At 39.5% G+C, this 14,633-nt stretch overlaps 1 protein-coding gene across 15 annotated transcripts in view; it reads right to left on the bottom strand.

The window, feature by feature from the left end:
• The window catches only part of LOC129768776 (disintegrin and metalloproteinase domain-containing protein 11), a 912,619-nt gene that overhangs the window by 688,288 nt on the left and 209,698 nt on the right, over positions 1 to 14,633 (bottom strand). For all 15 annotated transcript variants that reach the window (XM_055770661.1, XM_055770645.1, XM_055770693.1 and 12 more), the window contains exon 2: positions 10,613 to 11,562. In XM_055770661.1, coding sequence (XP_055626636.1) covers positions 10,613 to 10,682 — 70 coding nt within the window. In that variant the 5' untranslated portion in view covers positions 10,683 to 11,562. The remainder of the gene's footprint in view (positions 1 to 10,612; positions 11,563 to 14,633) is intronic.

Below are 14,633 nucleotides of genomic sequence, written 5' to 3'. Positions count from 1 at the left end.
GAAAAAAATCAAACTTCCTTTTCAAAGGCCACGGGAAAGTTGGTTGTAATCTTCTAATTGCTTGTAGCTAACGGGTGAAATGTCTGAAAATACATACTTCAAGGGACAACTTCGAATTTCAGTCCATGCTTCATGTGCATTCGTGGACATTTAGGCGCGTGGTCGGCTAATGTTCGTCATATATATATACATTTTTATATCCTTTTGTTCAATTAGTTCATACGAAATATTCTCAGTCTATTCTGCGATGTTTTTTTTTTTTTTTTTTATCTGTATTATAGTGATTTTCAACTCATTAGGCTGGTTCGTCACTTTTACTTCCATTTTTGGAAGAATGTCGGGAGTGAGAATTGAACTCGTGACCTTTAGCGTGAGAGGCATGGATGTTACCACTACGCCAGATCGCCTCCACATTCTGCGATGTGTTTAATGTGTGTTTTTCAATACTTCCCAAAAACAAAAGCATTGTTTAGCAAGTGCGTGATTGCTCCCAACTTTTCGTACTTTATACAGCGGAATAATGACAATTAAAACAACTCAGCAAACATTAAATCGTATAAATATCGTATATACAGAATGATATGTGCCAAAAAGGGGGTATATGCTGTGGAAACAAACGAATAACGAAAAAAAAAGACAAAAAAAGAATTTCGCATTTTATGTGATTTTAGAAGTACACAATGTATCCTTTGATTGACATCATATATGCGACTTAGAATATGCCAAGTTATGTGATTTAATGTTTACTGGGAATGATCGTTGGGGTTCTCGAAGTTTTCCAAGCAGCGAATGGTAACTTCATGTATTGAGAATTCCACCAGACTTTGACAGCCCATACAACAAACACAAATCTTACTGTGTTCATGTTAAAGATATTTCATCTTATCGTTGATGTAAATGGTGCTCTCTGGCAAAGATACAATTCGTTCAGTCTGATCGAATGGTTTTTAGTGTCAAGATGTACAATTTACAAGAAGGTGAATTTTTAGTGAAATCATATTACTCGAGCAACGGAAAATGGAACTTTGTCTTCTTATGGTAAGAATTTTAACATTTCTCGTCATCGATTACTTCCTCTGGGGGCACGTGAAGGACCGTTGCTATGTTAGTAAGCCACAAAATTTGGAGGAACTTAAAGAAGAAATAACTCGGATTTTCAACAGCATCAAAGTAATGAAGTAATGAAGAATTTTGTTCACCGTTTAAAACACGTTATTGAAAAAGAGGTTGGTCACATCGAAAATGTCCTAAAATAAGCTTTATTTTCGTTTTTTAAAAATAAAAATCGGTTCACTTTTGTAGAAGTTATTAAAATTAATAACTTCTACAAATCTTTACTGATTCAGAATCTGTTCGATTTTTTTGTTTCAGATAACCAGAAGGGCTGGAATCGTGTACGCCATGGTACATTTTTATTTTTAAACATCTCACTTCATCAGCTCTAAACTCTTCTAGTGATATATATTTTTTCTCCGTTCAATTTTTGTTTTATTGTTAAAATATAGATGATTATTTGTTTTTAAAATTTGTTGCGTGAGCATTTAATCTGAAGGATCCTGTATTACCACTCATTTTTAACATTGATATTCCCCTCTCATTAGAAATCAACTGAAGAATTCCAATTTCTACAAACATAAATTTTCCCAAATATACAAATGGTGATTCGTGAGATTAAACATTTTAGGCAAAAAAGGTTTGCGATTTAATTTTGTTCTATGTATGTAATAAATCGTATATTCGTATAACAACAATAGAATCAATAGTATCAATTTCATGACTATATAAGAATATATCCAACCAAACTAACTCACAAGCATCTGCCATGCATGTATATTAGGGTGCCAATGAATGTATGAGAAAAAATCGACCTTAAAATTTCGAAAAGTTACCCTGTACGTGAAAAAAAAACACCCTAATCAAAATTCTAGCTCAATCGCAGTGGCTCAAAGCGGTCAAAGTTTGAGTGTGTGTTTTCGAAAGAAATGTGATGCCAAATGTCTGAAGATTGCATGAAACAAAAACAATTTTTTTTGACCAAATTTATTTTCGAGATACGTAACAGTAGACCTCGACGTTTCGACGTTATAAAAAATTTTGAATGAAAAAAAAAATATTTTGAAAAATCCCGACTTTTTGGTTTAAAAAAAACTCAAACATTTGGCATAAAAAAAAATGTTTCGTAAACACAATTTTCATCATGGAAAAAAATTAAAGTTGGCCGGCATGTTGGTAGTCGTAGAATCGCCCAGGAGCTAAAGATCGACCATAAACCATCGAAGCATAGTAAATAAAGCTTTGAATTTCACGCAAAACTAATGGATTTCTTTTTCCCCAATATAATAGCGTCGGTATATAATCGAGTCTGTATATAAGTCGAGTCTGACTATGTACAGGGAGTATGTACATTCTACTAATGTTTGCATAACCAAAGCTATTGCGTATTCTTTTACCAAGAATTTTTGTGGATGTAGAAAAAAGTCATGGTCACTTTTCTCATTATTTACAACGGGGTCATTCTTTATGATTCTCACTCACGTGGCCAAATAGTCAACAAAAATATTAAATTATCATTATGAGACGTTCAAGTGCAACGTTTCGCAAAAAAGGTTTGATTTGTTGGAAAACAAATCGTGGAATTCACTTGACAATAATGTATAATGAATAATGATGAAAAGAATAGTGGTTTGCCCGGATTCAGAATATTCGACAACAAGTGACAGGGGAGAGGGGCGATAAGTGATAGAACAGCGAACTGTATATGTAAGATAAGAAACGCACTTGTAAAGCATAAAACCAAAAATATCATTAATATATGAGCGTAACTGCAGTTTAAAATTGTTGAAAGTGTTGTGATAAAGCCTTCGAAACTGTAATCTGTAACTAACTATTCTTGACTTTTAATATACCTGGAGTAATACAGATCTGTCGTTTTGGCAACCCTTATTGTGGAGCCGGTTACTCGGCTTCAGTAACTAACGCCGGTATCGAACAAATAGTTGGCCTCTCCAGCGAATATAAAATTTTCTATTTTCTACTTTTGAGTCACCCTGTACTACAGTGGAGCTGTAGCATGTCAAGAAATAAATAAAAACAAAAAAACACTCTCTCGGTAGCCATTCGGCCTTAGTTTTGTGCGTTTCGAATTTAAGGAATTTCTAATGAAATTTAGTTTATTTGTCCTGATATTTGCGACAAATCAACAGTTTGGACGACTGTTCACATATTCTAGGGGAGGTGAACAGATATTTTGTTCAATTTCAGCGATTATTTCGCATTTCGTTGTTTGTGGGGCAATCTGTTCAGTGGAAGATTACTACTGACAAAGTTCTGTTTTCAAAAGCTGATATACCTTATCACCTTCTGCTCCTAAAAAAAGGTCCCTTTTGTGGTTTTGACCCACAAAAAATATGCACCCCAACCAAAACCAAGCCTCATTATGAAAAACGTTATGTGTTTGCTCCTACGTTTCTGTACGCATGAGAAAATTTCAAGTACGATTCTAGGTGAACAGAACTAGCTCATTTCATATATGTACCTACTATTCCAATAATGATTTAAACAAATTTGCCAAGAAAACACGCATAAATCTATCTCTTCTAGCGTGATATGTGCGAGTGACCACTTTGCCCTCCACAGGTGACCACTTTACCTCCTCTCTAAAAATGTTCGATTTTTCAACCTTTTTTCTAATAATGAAAAATGTACTATTTTCAATTTTCATAATAAAAACCGCTTACTATCTTGAACTACAATAAGTTGAGGTACAATATTCTTCGAATAATGGGAATTTTAGTGGTAAATGGACACAGGAAATGGGCATGTTCCTTAGGGTTACCACATTCACCCCAGTTCCCCTACGTCATATTACACATGTGTGTGGAGTGCAAAATGCCAAGTAATTCCAGTGTTGCCACATATTTTTCTGTACTGGAAAGGCAAAAAAATTTTTTTTTTCATCTGTACTTTTTTTAATCCTGCAATTTTTGCGGAATACGGAATAGATTCTCCAACTCTTGTCAGTCCCCATCGTAGAAACCCTGTAAACTCTTCCAACACTGCTTTGCGCTTGTATAGTGCGCTACACATACAACATCCCTACACCGAAAAGTCATCGTAAAGAAAAGAAACATCAAATATTTTCCCATGCAAATTGTCCGGACGCATTCACATACACCATCAACGGCAACTTCGACGTCGGTAAGAAAATTGACGTTGTCTGTGGATCGCAATTATATTGGAAAAGATTCTGAGGTTTACGCTCAAAAAAATCTATACCTATCTGTGTTATATGATAAAAATCTGTTTGCTGTACTGTACAGAATATGTACCAAAAAATGAAAGAAAATTGTAATTTTCATATAAATTTGTACATATGGCAAAACTGGGCAATTATTCAGTGCACGGAACCAGTATTGCCACACGTACAGATTTATCAGGAAAAGTACAGATTTTTTCGTTATTTTTGCTACAGATTCTGTACGGTACAGTTTACCGATTTTCATCAAAAAAGTACAGATTTTTTCCGCGTCTGAAATTTCTATCGAAAATTCTATTGAATGATAGTACGCAATCTAAAGTTAGAAAGACTATGTATAAGCATCATCAAACAAACGATTGATTCGAGGCTAGCAAATGTTAATGTACATTGAATTCGACTCGAATTGCGTCACCTCGGCGGCTTGGGGCCGTCTCCCCGTTAGATGGTGACTTCGCCCCCTTACCATGACCTTATTTTGTCATATTTCATTATTTTTCTCTACACAGAATAATTCCAATGCTACAGATTTTTGGTATAGATTTTTTGAAGAAAAAGTACAGATGAGAAAAAAAAATTCCCTTCTGGTGCAGATTAAAATGTGGCAACACTGCACGGAACATCAAACTCAATGCCATCAACGCATACATGGTAGAATCTCGATTTGCGTTGCGGGCATTGAGCTTCGTGTGTTCGATTTTTGAAGCAAACATTATAATGGATTTTCAGGTGGAATAAACACATATTCAACATAAAAATTATGAATGAAAACTAGACTTTTATTATCAAAACGCTGCACGCTAATGAAAATTAGACATTTATTATCAAAAGTTGTTATCAGTTAAAGATTGTTTTTAAAAATGGTTAAGTAAGATTCAGAGTACTACGTGTTTGAATTAATTAGTTAACATGGAGTAAAAATTTTCATTTAAATTTTAACAATTTAAAACTGGCTTCGCGGCTATTGAACTGATAGAGATTAATTTGTCTCTCTAAATGGATATCGCCACCAGACGTAGACACTGTCATTCGTCACTGCGGATAAAGTGACAGTCATGCTCCAAGGTAGGTTCACCAGATGTCACAATCAACATTCGGAATGTGTTCGTGCACTTAATTTTGTTTTTCGCACAAAATTTGATACAGATTCTTTGATTCATTTCTGCAATAGGCAAACATAGGCATTCAAAATAGCCGTACTTGTCAACATAAGTGAGAGACATGAGTACCAACATAAAGCCACAAAAAAAAAAAAAATCTAGAATCGTAACCCGCGTAAATTCGAAAAGCGCGATACTTTTTGAACAGACCTCGTACTGATCAAAAATTACTTTTTCGAAAAAAAAACGGACGTTTTGTGAGCGTGGAATTTCTTGATCGTAAGAAAGATGACAAAAAAAATTGTATCAGAATGGGTGATATATAGGGTAAATATTTCGATAAAATATACACTATAAATAATCCTCAAAATTACTTTCCGAGAGAGTGATCCAAAAACCATAACTTCAAGACCTTTGGAACCTTCTGGGTTTTAGGTGGCATCCTGTGCAGTGAATTCTGTATCAGTTATTTTTTGAACGAAGAGTTCGAACTGCTCGCTTCTGAAGGCACGTCAGCAGCGTTCCCCCGGAAAGGAACGGACCATCGTCGTAATACTGTCTGTGTGTGACGATGATGGAAATGCTGGCTACTAGCATTTTTTCCCCATCTTTCCCTTTGATGAACTTCCTCCGAGTGTCCAACGACTTGCGACTCGCATAGAAGATCACAGAGATAGAGAGACGGCGGAGGAGGATGGGGATTCGATTCGCTTTGCGGTCTATGAATATATTACTCGCAAGAACGGGAAACTGAACCCACATTTCGCCTTCGCCTCCCCCCCTCCCCTTATCTTCGTCCTTCACTTTACGGAAGATTGAAGAAGTGAGTGGTGAAATATGAATTCCATCACCAGTTTCTCGCCCTCCGGTCGCTCTGTGGGCTTCCCGGCAGGCTTCGGCGAGGCGAATGGCCGGACGGATGGATGGATGGATGAATGGATGAAAAAGCGCAAGGAGTGGTGGGCTGAGCAAGACATTGGCGCCTATGGATCTATTTTGAATTTAAATTGGATGCGGTCGAGTGTGATTAGAATAATGAACGTTGTTCCAGAGTGATGTTCCGAACGGAGCGGCGCTAGGATACGATGATGAACAGATAGAGAGAGAGAGACAGATAGATAGAGATACCAAGGATAAGTTCATCGGCAGAGAAATACATCACCGGAAACACATTGGTCATTGGGCTGAGCTCGGTACGGCAGAGTACACCCCAAAAGATCGATGCGAATATCCGAGCAACGTAATCCTTTGGCTGCAAAAAGACCAACGATGGGATTGTTAATTTATGGCACGTATAGTTGATATCTTGTGAAACCGAGAGAGCTCTGACGTTCATTGTTATTTGTGGGGAAATCAACGTCTCGATGAAAAACGTGTCAGTCGGTCACGTGAAATGGAAATTGTCTGGAGGGCGACCAGAATAACAACTCGTTTACATTGTACACCAACATTAGCTTGGAAGTCATGAAGGGACGCTATTAACTCCACCCAAGCCTTGTTAACGATTGCACTCATCATAAGATGACGAGATTAACGGACCGCCACCACCCACGCCCACTTCACAATGCCAGGAATCCGTTCGACTCCGAGATTGAGAAATTACCTCCGCCACGAGGGGTCGGGGGTCGAAAACACATTTATCGGTCACTTTGTCAATGTTATTCAACGGCAAACCATCCACGACCCGTCGAGCTGCAGGCGCGGATGCGTTAAGCTCATCAATGTGCCATATCAGCAGGACATTGCACGCACACACGCACACAGGGGAGGCGGTTTGCATGTAGCTAAGCGCATGCATGACTTGACAAATCCTGTGGTCATTCGTTCGGGGGAGGAGGAGGAGCGAGACGTTTGCGGAGAAGTGGGGCTTGGGATCACATTTGCAGCCCATTTCGGACATGTGCGTTTTGGATGCGTGGACAAGATGGTGTGATTTAGCGTTAATAACTGTGTTCGCTTCCGACAATGGGTTGATTGTTGATTCGTATGTTGCAAATCATCGGCGCGCAGGACTGCGACGGTATGTAGTAGATAGCGGGGAGCATTTTGAACAGGTTTTTGGATCAAGAGTACTCAAAATGTGTGTTGTAATTGTTGCGTTTAATCCTGTCATAATCGCATGCATCGGCTGAGTGCATCATTCTGAGGAAAGTGTATGCCGGTAATGTAATTATATCTTGTCGCATTTAAATTTCAATCCGCTCCGGTAGTTTTGGTGAAAGGAAGCTTCCGTTTACCGTTTAACCATACGACATCGGTTCTGTATACAACCAGTTGATCCTAGCGATGCACTCAGGAATTGGGCTTCAAGAGCCTTAATACATTCTTCTTCTTCTTCTTCTTCAATGGTACTAACGTTCCTAGAGGAACTTCGCCGTCTCAACGTAGTATTACTTGCGTCATTTTTATTAGTACTTAGTTGAGATTTCTATGCCAAATAACACGCCTTGAATGCATTCTGAGTGGCAAGCTCTAGAATACGCGTGATCACAGTGCAAGTCGGAGGAAATTTCTTTGACGAAAAATTCCCCCGACCAGAACGGGAATCGAACCCGAACACCCGGCATGTTAGTTATGACGCTAACCACTCGGCCACGGGAGCACAGATACATAAAACATATTATCGATGATTTGGACGGCATTGGAAGTATTCAGACATTTGAATATAATGTCTTATGTAGCTTATCCATTGTCCATCATGGATGTCCTATGGAAAATGTGAAAGGCTCACGTGCGATAGGAACTAAAGGGTGTGTCACATCAAATTGCATCACGGAAAAAATGCTGTAGAAATTCGCCCAGTAGACCGATCCTTTTGAAAATTTTAGACAGTAAAATAAAAACTATTAAACAACTTTTGGCATTTTCTTTTTATTCATACTTCGAGCCCAAGCCCGTATGCTCGCACCTTCCTCTTTACCCCATCCATAAGGTTCTGTACAACGTCAGGTTGTGGTTTTTTTTTGAACAGAAATCCATTTTCTCTTGAAGTCCGCCTCCGATTTGACAACTTTTGGGTTCTTCCGGAGGGCCTGCTTCATAACCGCCCAATATTTCTCTATTGGGCGAAGCTCCGGCGCGTTGGGCGGTTTCATTTCCTTTGGCACGAAGGTGACCCCGTTGGCTTCGTACCACTCCAACACGTCCTTTGAATAGTGGCACGAAGCGAGATCCGGCCAGAAGATGGTCGGGCCCTCGTGCTGCTTCAATAGTGGTATTAAGCGCTTCTGTAGGCACTCCTTAAGGTAAACCTGCCCGTTTACCGTGCCGGTCATCACGAAGGGGGCGCTCCGCTTTCCGCAAGAGCAGATCGCTTGCCACACCATGTACTTTTTGGCAAACTTGGATAGTTTCTGCTTGCGAATCTCCTCCGGAACGCTGAATTTGTCCTCTGCGGAGAAGAACAACAGGCCCGGCAGCGGACGAAAGTCCGCTTTGACGTAGGTTTCGTCGTCCATTACCAGGCAATGCGGCTTCGTCAGCATTTCGGTGTACAGCTTCCGGGCTCGCGTCTTCCCCACCATGTTTTGCCTTTCGTCGCGGTTAGGAGCCTTCTGAACCTTGTATGTACGCAGGCCCTCCCGCTGCTTGGTCCGCTGGACGAATGAACTTGACAAATTCAGCTTATTGGCGACATCCCGGACCGAACTTCTCGGATCACGTCTAAACTGCTTAACTACGCGCTTGTGATCTTTTTCACTGGCGGAGCATCCATTTTTGTCGTTCTTCACCTTCCGGTCGATGGTTAGGTTCTCGAAGTATCGTTTTAGTACTCTGCTTACCGTGGATTGGACGATTCCCAGCATCTTACCGATGTCCCGATGTGACAACTCCGGATTCTCGAAATGAGTGTACAAGATTAATTCACGACGCTCTTTTTCGTTCGACGACATTTTTCCAAATTTACGAAAAATTGACAGTGAAGCATGGCCAACGTGATCTATACACTCTTATCTGATTATAAAACCAAAGCTGAAGATATAATTCCTAAAAATTAAATTTCTACAGCGTTTTTTCCGTGATGCAATTTGATGTGACACACCCTTTAATAACAAACAGGATTACTGTCGCTTCGCCATTCCGTGTTTCGGAAAGTAGAATAGAAAAAAAAAAACACTCAAAATAATCCATTCGATTTTGTTAAGCAATTCGCTCTGCATCAGATTATCAGGCCCCAAGCTGGTTCAAATTATTAAAATAATCAAACTTATTATATACTGCAGGCCATATTCACGGTTAATCACGAGAAGCCGGATTATCACCCTTTTTCAAAATTTGAAATTCGATTGGATTTTTCAACTCGTTCGAAATCAACTTTCGCATTTCAAAATCCAATTGATATGTACAAAAGTGGCAACCTTGCCTTGTAACTTATTTAGTATCCGGACCATATTTTAGAATACTTTTAGATTCACACAAGTGACGAATTACTATTTTATCTCTAAAAATGCAAATAAATCGAAAAATAAATAGACTTTACAAAATTCAAATTTATCTTTTTCCGCATATAGTTCAGAGAATACAAGGAAATCCTTTATACCGATCGGGCTCGGCTGTCGCAACAGTCAGTGCTACGAATTGAAAAATTTAGAAATCCTACGTTAACAATACAGTCGTGTCATGGACAACTTTTTTGTGCTACCCAGCGGCACTATGATCATAATGTGTTTGTGGCCCCTATGATAAAAAGATTGAGTACGACTGATCTAATACTTGTGAGGTTATTTTATCTATTGAAATGAAACAACATGGAGGTAAGTATTTAGATCAATTTTGAATTTTGAAAATGATTTGCTCGGTGAACCAATATTGAACCGGCAAATCTCTCTTGTTGGTTTGATTTTGAGCCGATGTTGGACTGAAAAATCGTGGTTCGACTTGACATGTGTGTACCAATTTTTCTAGTAGGTACTTTCTACGTACCTACGTAATTAGGATGATCGAAAATTACTAGCCAATTGGTATAGTGGAGTGTTTCAAAATAGTCAGCAATATAGGGTGGTATACACTTTATATCGTTTGAGAGTCTGAATCTTAAATATTGCTGGAAAAATAGTGTTAAATACTGTATTGTTATCCCTATAAGTAATTTATTCTGATCTCAAATAATTGGTTAATATTTTCGTTTCATTGTTGTATCATGTTTCAGTGACGCTATAAATATAAAATTCGATTATTAATGAACGCTATCGATTCAACAACCGAGGGACACGCAAAATTAATCAAAATTCCGCGCGGAATGGTTCGGAAAGCTTACCTCCGGCCGACTCGGCGAGTGACATGATGAGGGCTAGGATGGTAGCCCTCAGCGGGTTCATTAGTTTCATTGCTGCTAGGGTTACCGCTGTAGTTGCTGCTGCAGATCACGGTCCTTCTGATCTCGCCCGTTGATGCAGCGAACGCTAGCGGCAGTTGTGTCGGCTGCAGTAGCAGCGTTTAAAGCTCCGTTCGTCGTCGTCGTCGTCGTCTCCGGATGGTGATACAGACGCCGGCTTTGCAGTGGTGCCATTCGAAATAACCAAACTACGCGGCGGAACTGTATATCTCGACGCACCGCACAACAGAAACCGCCCGAAAGCCCTACGAAACGGCTCGCTTACTCGCTACCCAAACGACGAACGGTTGGGATTGCCGACCTGATTCGCCGGGGAAGTACTAGATGATGCCATGGTAGTAGTAGAAGTAAAAGCGAAAGAACCTAGCAGCATTCAATCGGTAAACACAAAACGGAACACACACCAACATACGCACGAATTGTAAAAGATCTACGCGAAACTACGGCGAACATTAAGTTTACTTTCTTTACTTTCTTTCCTTTGACGTTGAACTTCTAACCTCATTTCACTGAAACCTTTAAATTTGTTGTGTTATTATCTAGGATCGTTTAGTAGAGTGTAGTGCAGTTGCGGAAGGAGAAATCCCTTATTTTTTCCCCTTGTTTCCTTATCTATACGGTTCGACCAGGCAAGGATAAAAAAGCCCCTACGTTCGATGATGCGCACTTAATTGTTATTTTCTCAAAGTTCCACCCTTTTGTTGTCTCCCTGTAATCTCGGAGTTTGTTGTGTTCTTCCGGTTCTTCCTTCGCTTGCTTGCGTTTGTTTGTCCACCCGGTAGGAACAATAGGGTCGGGGATGCTGTCGTCTGTCGCGAGCAGGGGTGGACTCGACGGTAGCTATCTTCAGACCAGATCTCGGGGGAGCTTACCTGTGAAGAAGACGAGAGATAGAGTGGGGAAACAATCAGTAAGGTATAATTAGAGCGGAGCAATTTTATTCATTTTTGTGATCTGCTTCTGTCGGAGAGATGAGCTAGCTATGTAACGAAGAGAGGGAGGGGGAGGGGGTGCGCCTGTTTCTGTAGCATGCAGGATTATGGCGGTTTATGTTTCTATATTATTCTTCCAGTGCACCAACCGGAGTAATCCGGTGTGGCTTTGTGGAGAAACATCGCACTGCGTCGTTGCGAGGATAAGGATAAGTCGACGGACAGCAATTTTAACTCAGAGTGATTGTTTTTTTTTCATGCTGTATACCAATCCGATGATGGTGCGAGTATTCAAAACGGCGGAATGGGTGAAATCAATGTGAGAGGGAATGTTGATTATTCAGTGAAAGATGATTAAAAGCAAGAAAAAATTCATCAAGTTTTTCAGTCCAAGCGATATAGACGGTAATACCAAGAAAAGACCGCATTGTTAACGTAGGACTACACAATTATCTCATTCAGTTCGCATATTTATCACCTCGGATGTTATTTAAGAAAGCCGTTGGCTGCTCTCTGGCTGCAGCGAGACTAGAATGGAAATCCATAATAAAATTGCTTTTATACTCACGCCCGGTGCAAGGGCACAGCTTGAAAGCGCATTCCCACAATGTGATTAGCATAAATGGTTAATGGATCCATCAAAATGTGATATTTTCGTATAGATAATACATGACATTTTTCATTGATTCTATGTTTTTTTAAATCATTCAACACCCTATAGTTATACTGTAGTTCTACTTTCAAAAACCCAGAATCATATTTAGTTTGTAGATTTTTTTTCCGAGGAACTAAAATACGCTGAAAACACGGAATCCGCGAACCGATAAATCAAAGCAAGTACAAAGCCGCGCCTCTACTTGTGCTAATCTGTGGAACGTGTTTTCATCTCTCGCAACACCCACCGTTCCCCCAAACCACCCAACGTGATCTAACGTGGCCAGCAGAGTTTGGGACCCATGAAAACGCGCAACATTAGCATAAATATGTGCACGCCTGGGAGCTGAAAAGTTGCAAAATAACATCGGCCGCATTGGCGGGGTGACTTTCGCCAGCAACGCATTCAACTTCGCATTCACATACCGAAGCAGCTGCTGCCGCAAAAACGCGAAATAGTTCTCCAATGCAAATGTGTTCACATTATGCATTTTGATCTCGGTGTGATACTTTCTACTGCAGAGCAACCCAACCCCCACCCCCTCGGGGGTTCTAATGAGTGCAAGGTGCATTGTTTTGGTTCGATTTTGTCATAATTTCTCCATCAGCGGCAGTTGCTGATTTATGAGGCATTCGCAGCCGCGCGACATTCTGTGGGTGTTGTGTGGCACCAAATAAAAAAAAAACTCAAAGGCTCGAAGCGCTACAAAAATTAGTTTCGCCACCCGTCCCATCCCAGGAGGTGGGGAATAATTAGCTCCCGGGGTGCAGAACGGAACGGCACAAAGTGCCGCAAGCTAATCGAAACTGATACTTTCTAGATGACACACTGAAATATTTATCAATGGGGTTGGAGTCTGTGTGTGCCGGGGGTCGGTACACATCGCGAGTTTATCAACGTGTCGTGCGTCACTTTGGACTGGTGGATAATCAATTTCTCCGTCGGAATGATTGGTTCGAATCAAAATTGGACCAGAATCGCTACTCGTTTCACAGCTAGTGGTCGTTTCGGGAATAATTTGAATATTTTAATCACCAAATCTTTGCCTAACTGTACCTTGTACGAGGTCTATAAACGTTTCAGTGATTAAATTTTGGGTTTTAGTGGTCCGTTTTTTTTCTATAACAGGCGCTTCTAAACTACGAAGTTCACTACGTCATGAAACTGTAATTCAAATCGATTATGGTATGCAACGTAGGCCCTCAATAAGGACAAACTAAGGACAGAACCATAATTGGAGTCGTCCAAATGATCCGACTCTATGGAAGTGTTCCCAACTATTGTGTGATAATATATCAATGTTCAGTTGGAATACAAAATGATCTGAACGACAAGTCAGGCAAAAAGAAGTTGACGCAGAACGTGTTAACCGAGAAAAATTTTTCGTTTCCGTTGGATGCCACATAATCTGACAAAATATTTGAAAATACGCGTTCAAAAATACAATTGGTCAAAACAAATGCTCAATAAACGCAATGACAGGGTCTCAAAAGACGCGTGTATCAATTTCGTAGGAGGTCTTTTTGTTGAAAGAGGCCAAACAGTTACTAGAGAATATTTTCTCAGAATATCACAATCTAGAAAGTTGGGCTCATTTGATGAAAAAAAAATCCTTCTACGCATATGTCCGAATTTCAACAATGACAGTGTGATAGAACTTTTTTTCTGTTTCGGACTCTGTTGCTTCAAACAACATTAAAAAGTACGCTACGGAAGAAGATTCTGTTGGTTTCATTTGAAAGATGAGAAAATTTAGTACAGGATATATTAGAGGAACATCTAATTTAGTGGATTAGAATAGCATTTCGGAAGCGAAAACTTAAAAGCGAATGATTTTTAATATATTATTATTAATTTTATCCTAAAAATATTAAACTTGATTGTTTCTATCAATTAAATTAAAGCTCTCTAACCGCTCTACAATTCGTTCTTTGACACCCAACTTCTATCTTTTTTTAATTTTACTGCAATATCGATATGTACAATTCCTGGTAAAAATTCATGCAAAATCTCAAAAAATCACGATTTTTACACCACCGTACATATGTGCTGTTTTGTGGGGCGTTCGGAAAAGTTCACGGAAACGATAGCTGTTCCGGCGTGCAGCTAGCCACTCAAATTTCACTTTAACATTGAAAGGTTACGTTGAAAAGCTTGAAATAAGTCATATTTGAAATGTAAAAAAACTTTCTAGAAATTGCGACATTTTTTGTAAAAAAAAAATGCATTTTTGCTTCAAAAATGTAGACAAAAACATTCACTAGAATTTTATTTTCCAAAATATCGAAAAAAAATTCTACGTACTCTTTCATCAAAATTGGAGGGACCGTACCGGATGTAGAACTCCCACCAGTTT

This window comes from Toxorhynchites rutilus, chromosome 1 (genome assembly GCF_029784135.1).
Source record: "Toxorhynchites rutilus septentrionalis strain SRP chromosome 1, ASM2978413v1, whole genome shotgun sequence".
Taxonomy (NCBI): domain Eukaryota; kingdom Metazoa; phylum Arthropoda; class Insecta; order Diptera; family Culicidae; genus Toxorhynchites; species Toxorhynchites rutilus.
The sequence above is the reverse complement of the archived record's forward strand: the minus strand, read 5'-3'. Positions and strand labels throughout refer to the sequence as shown.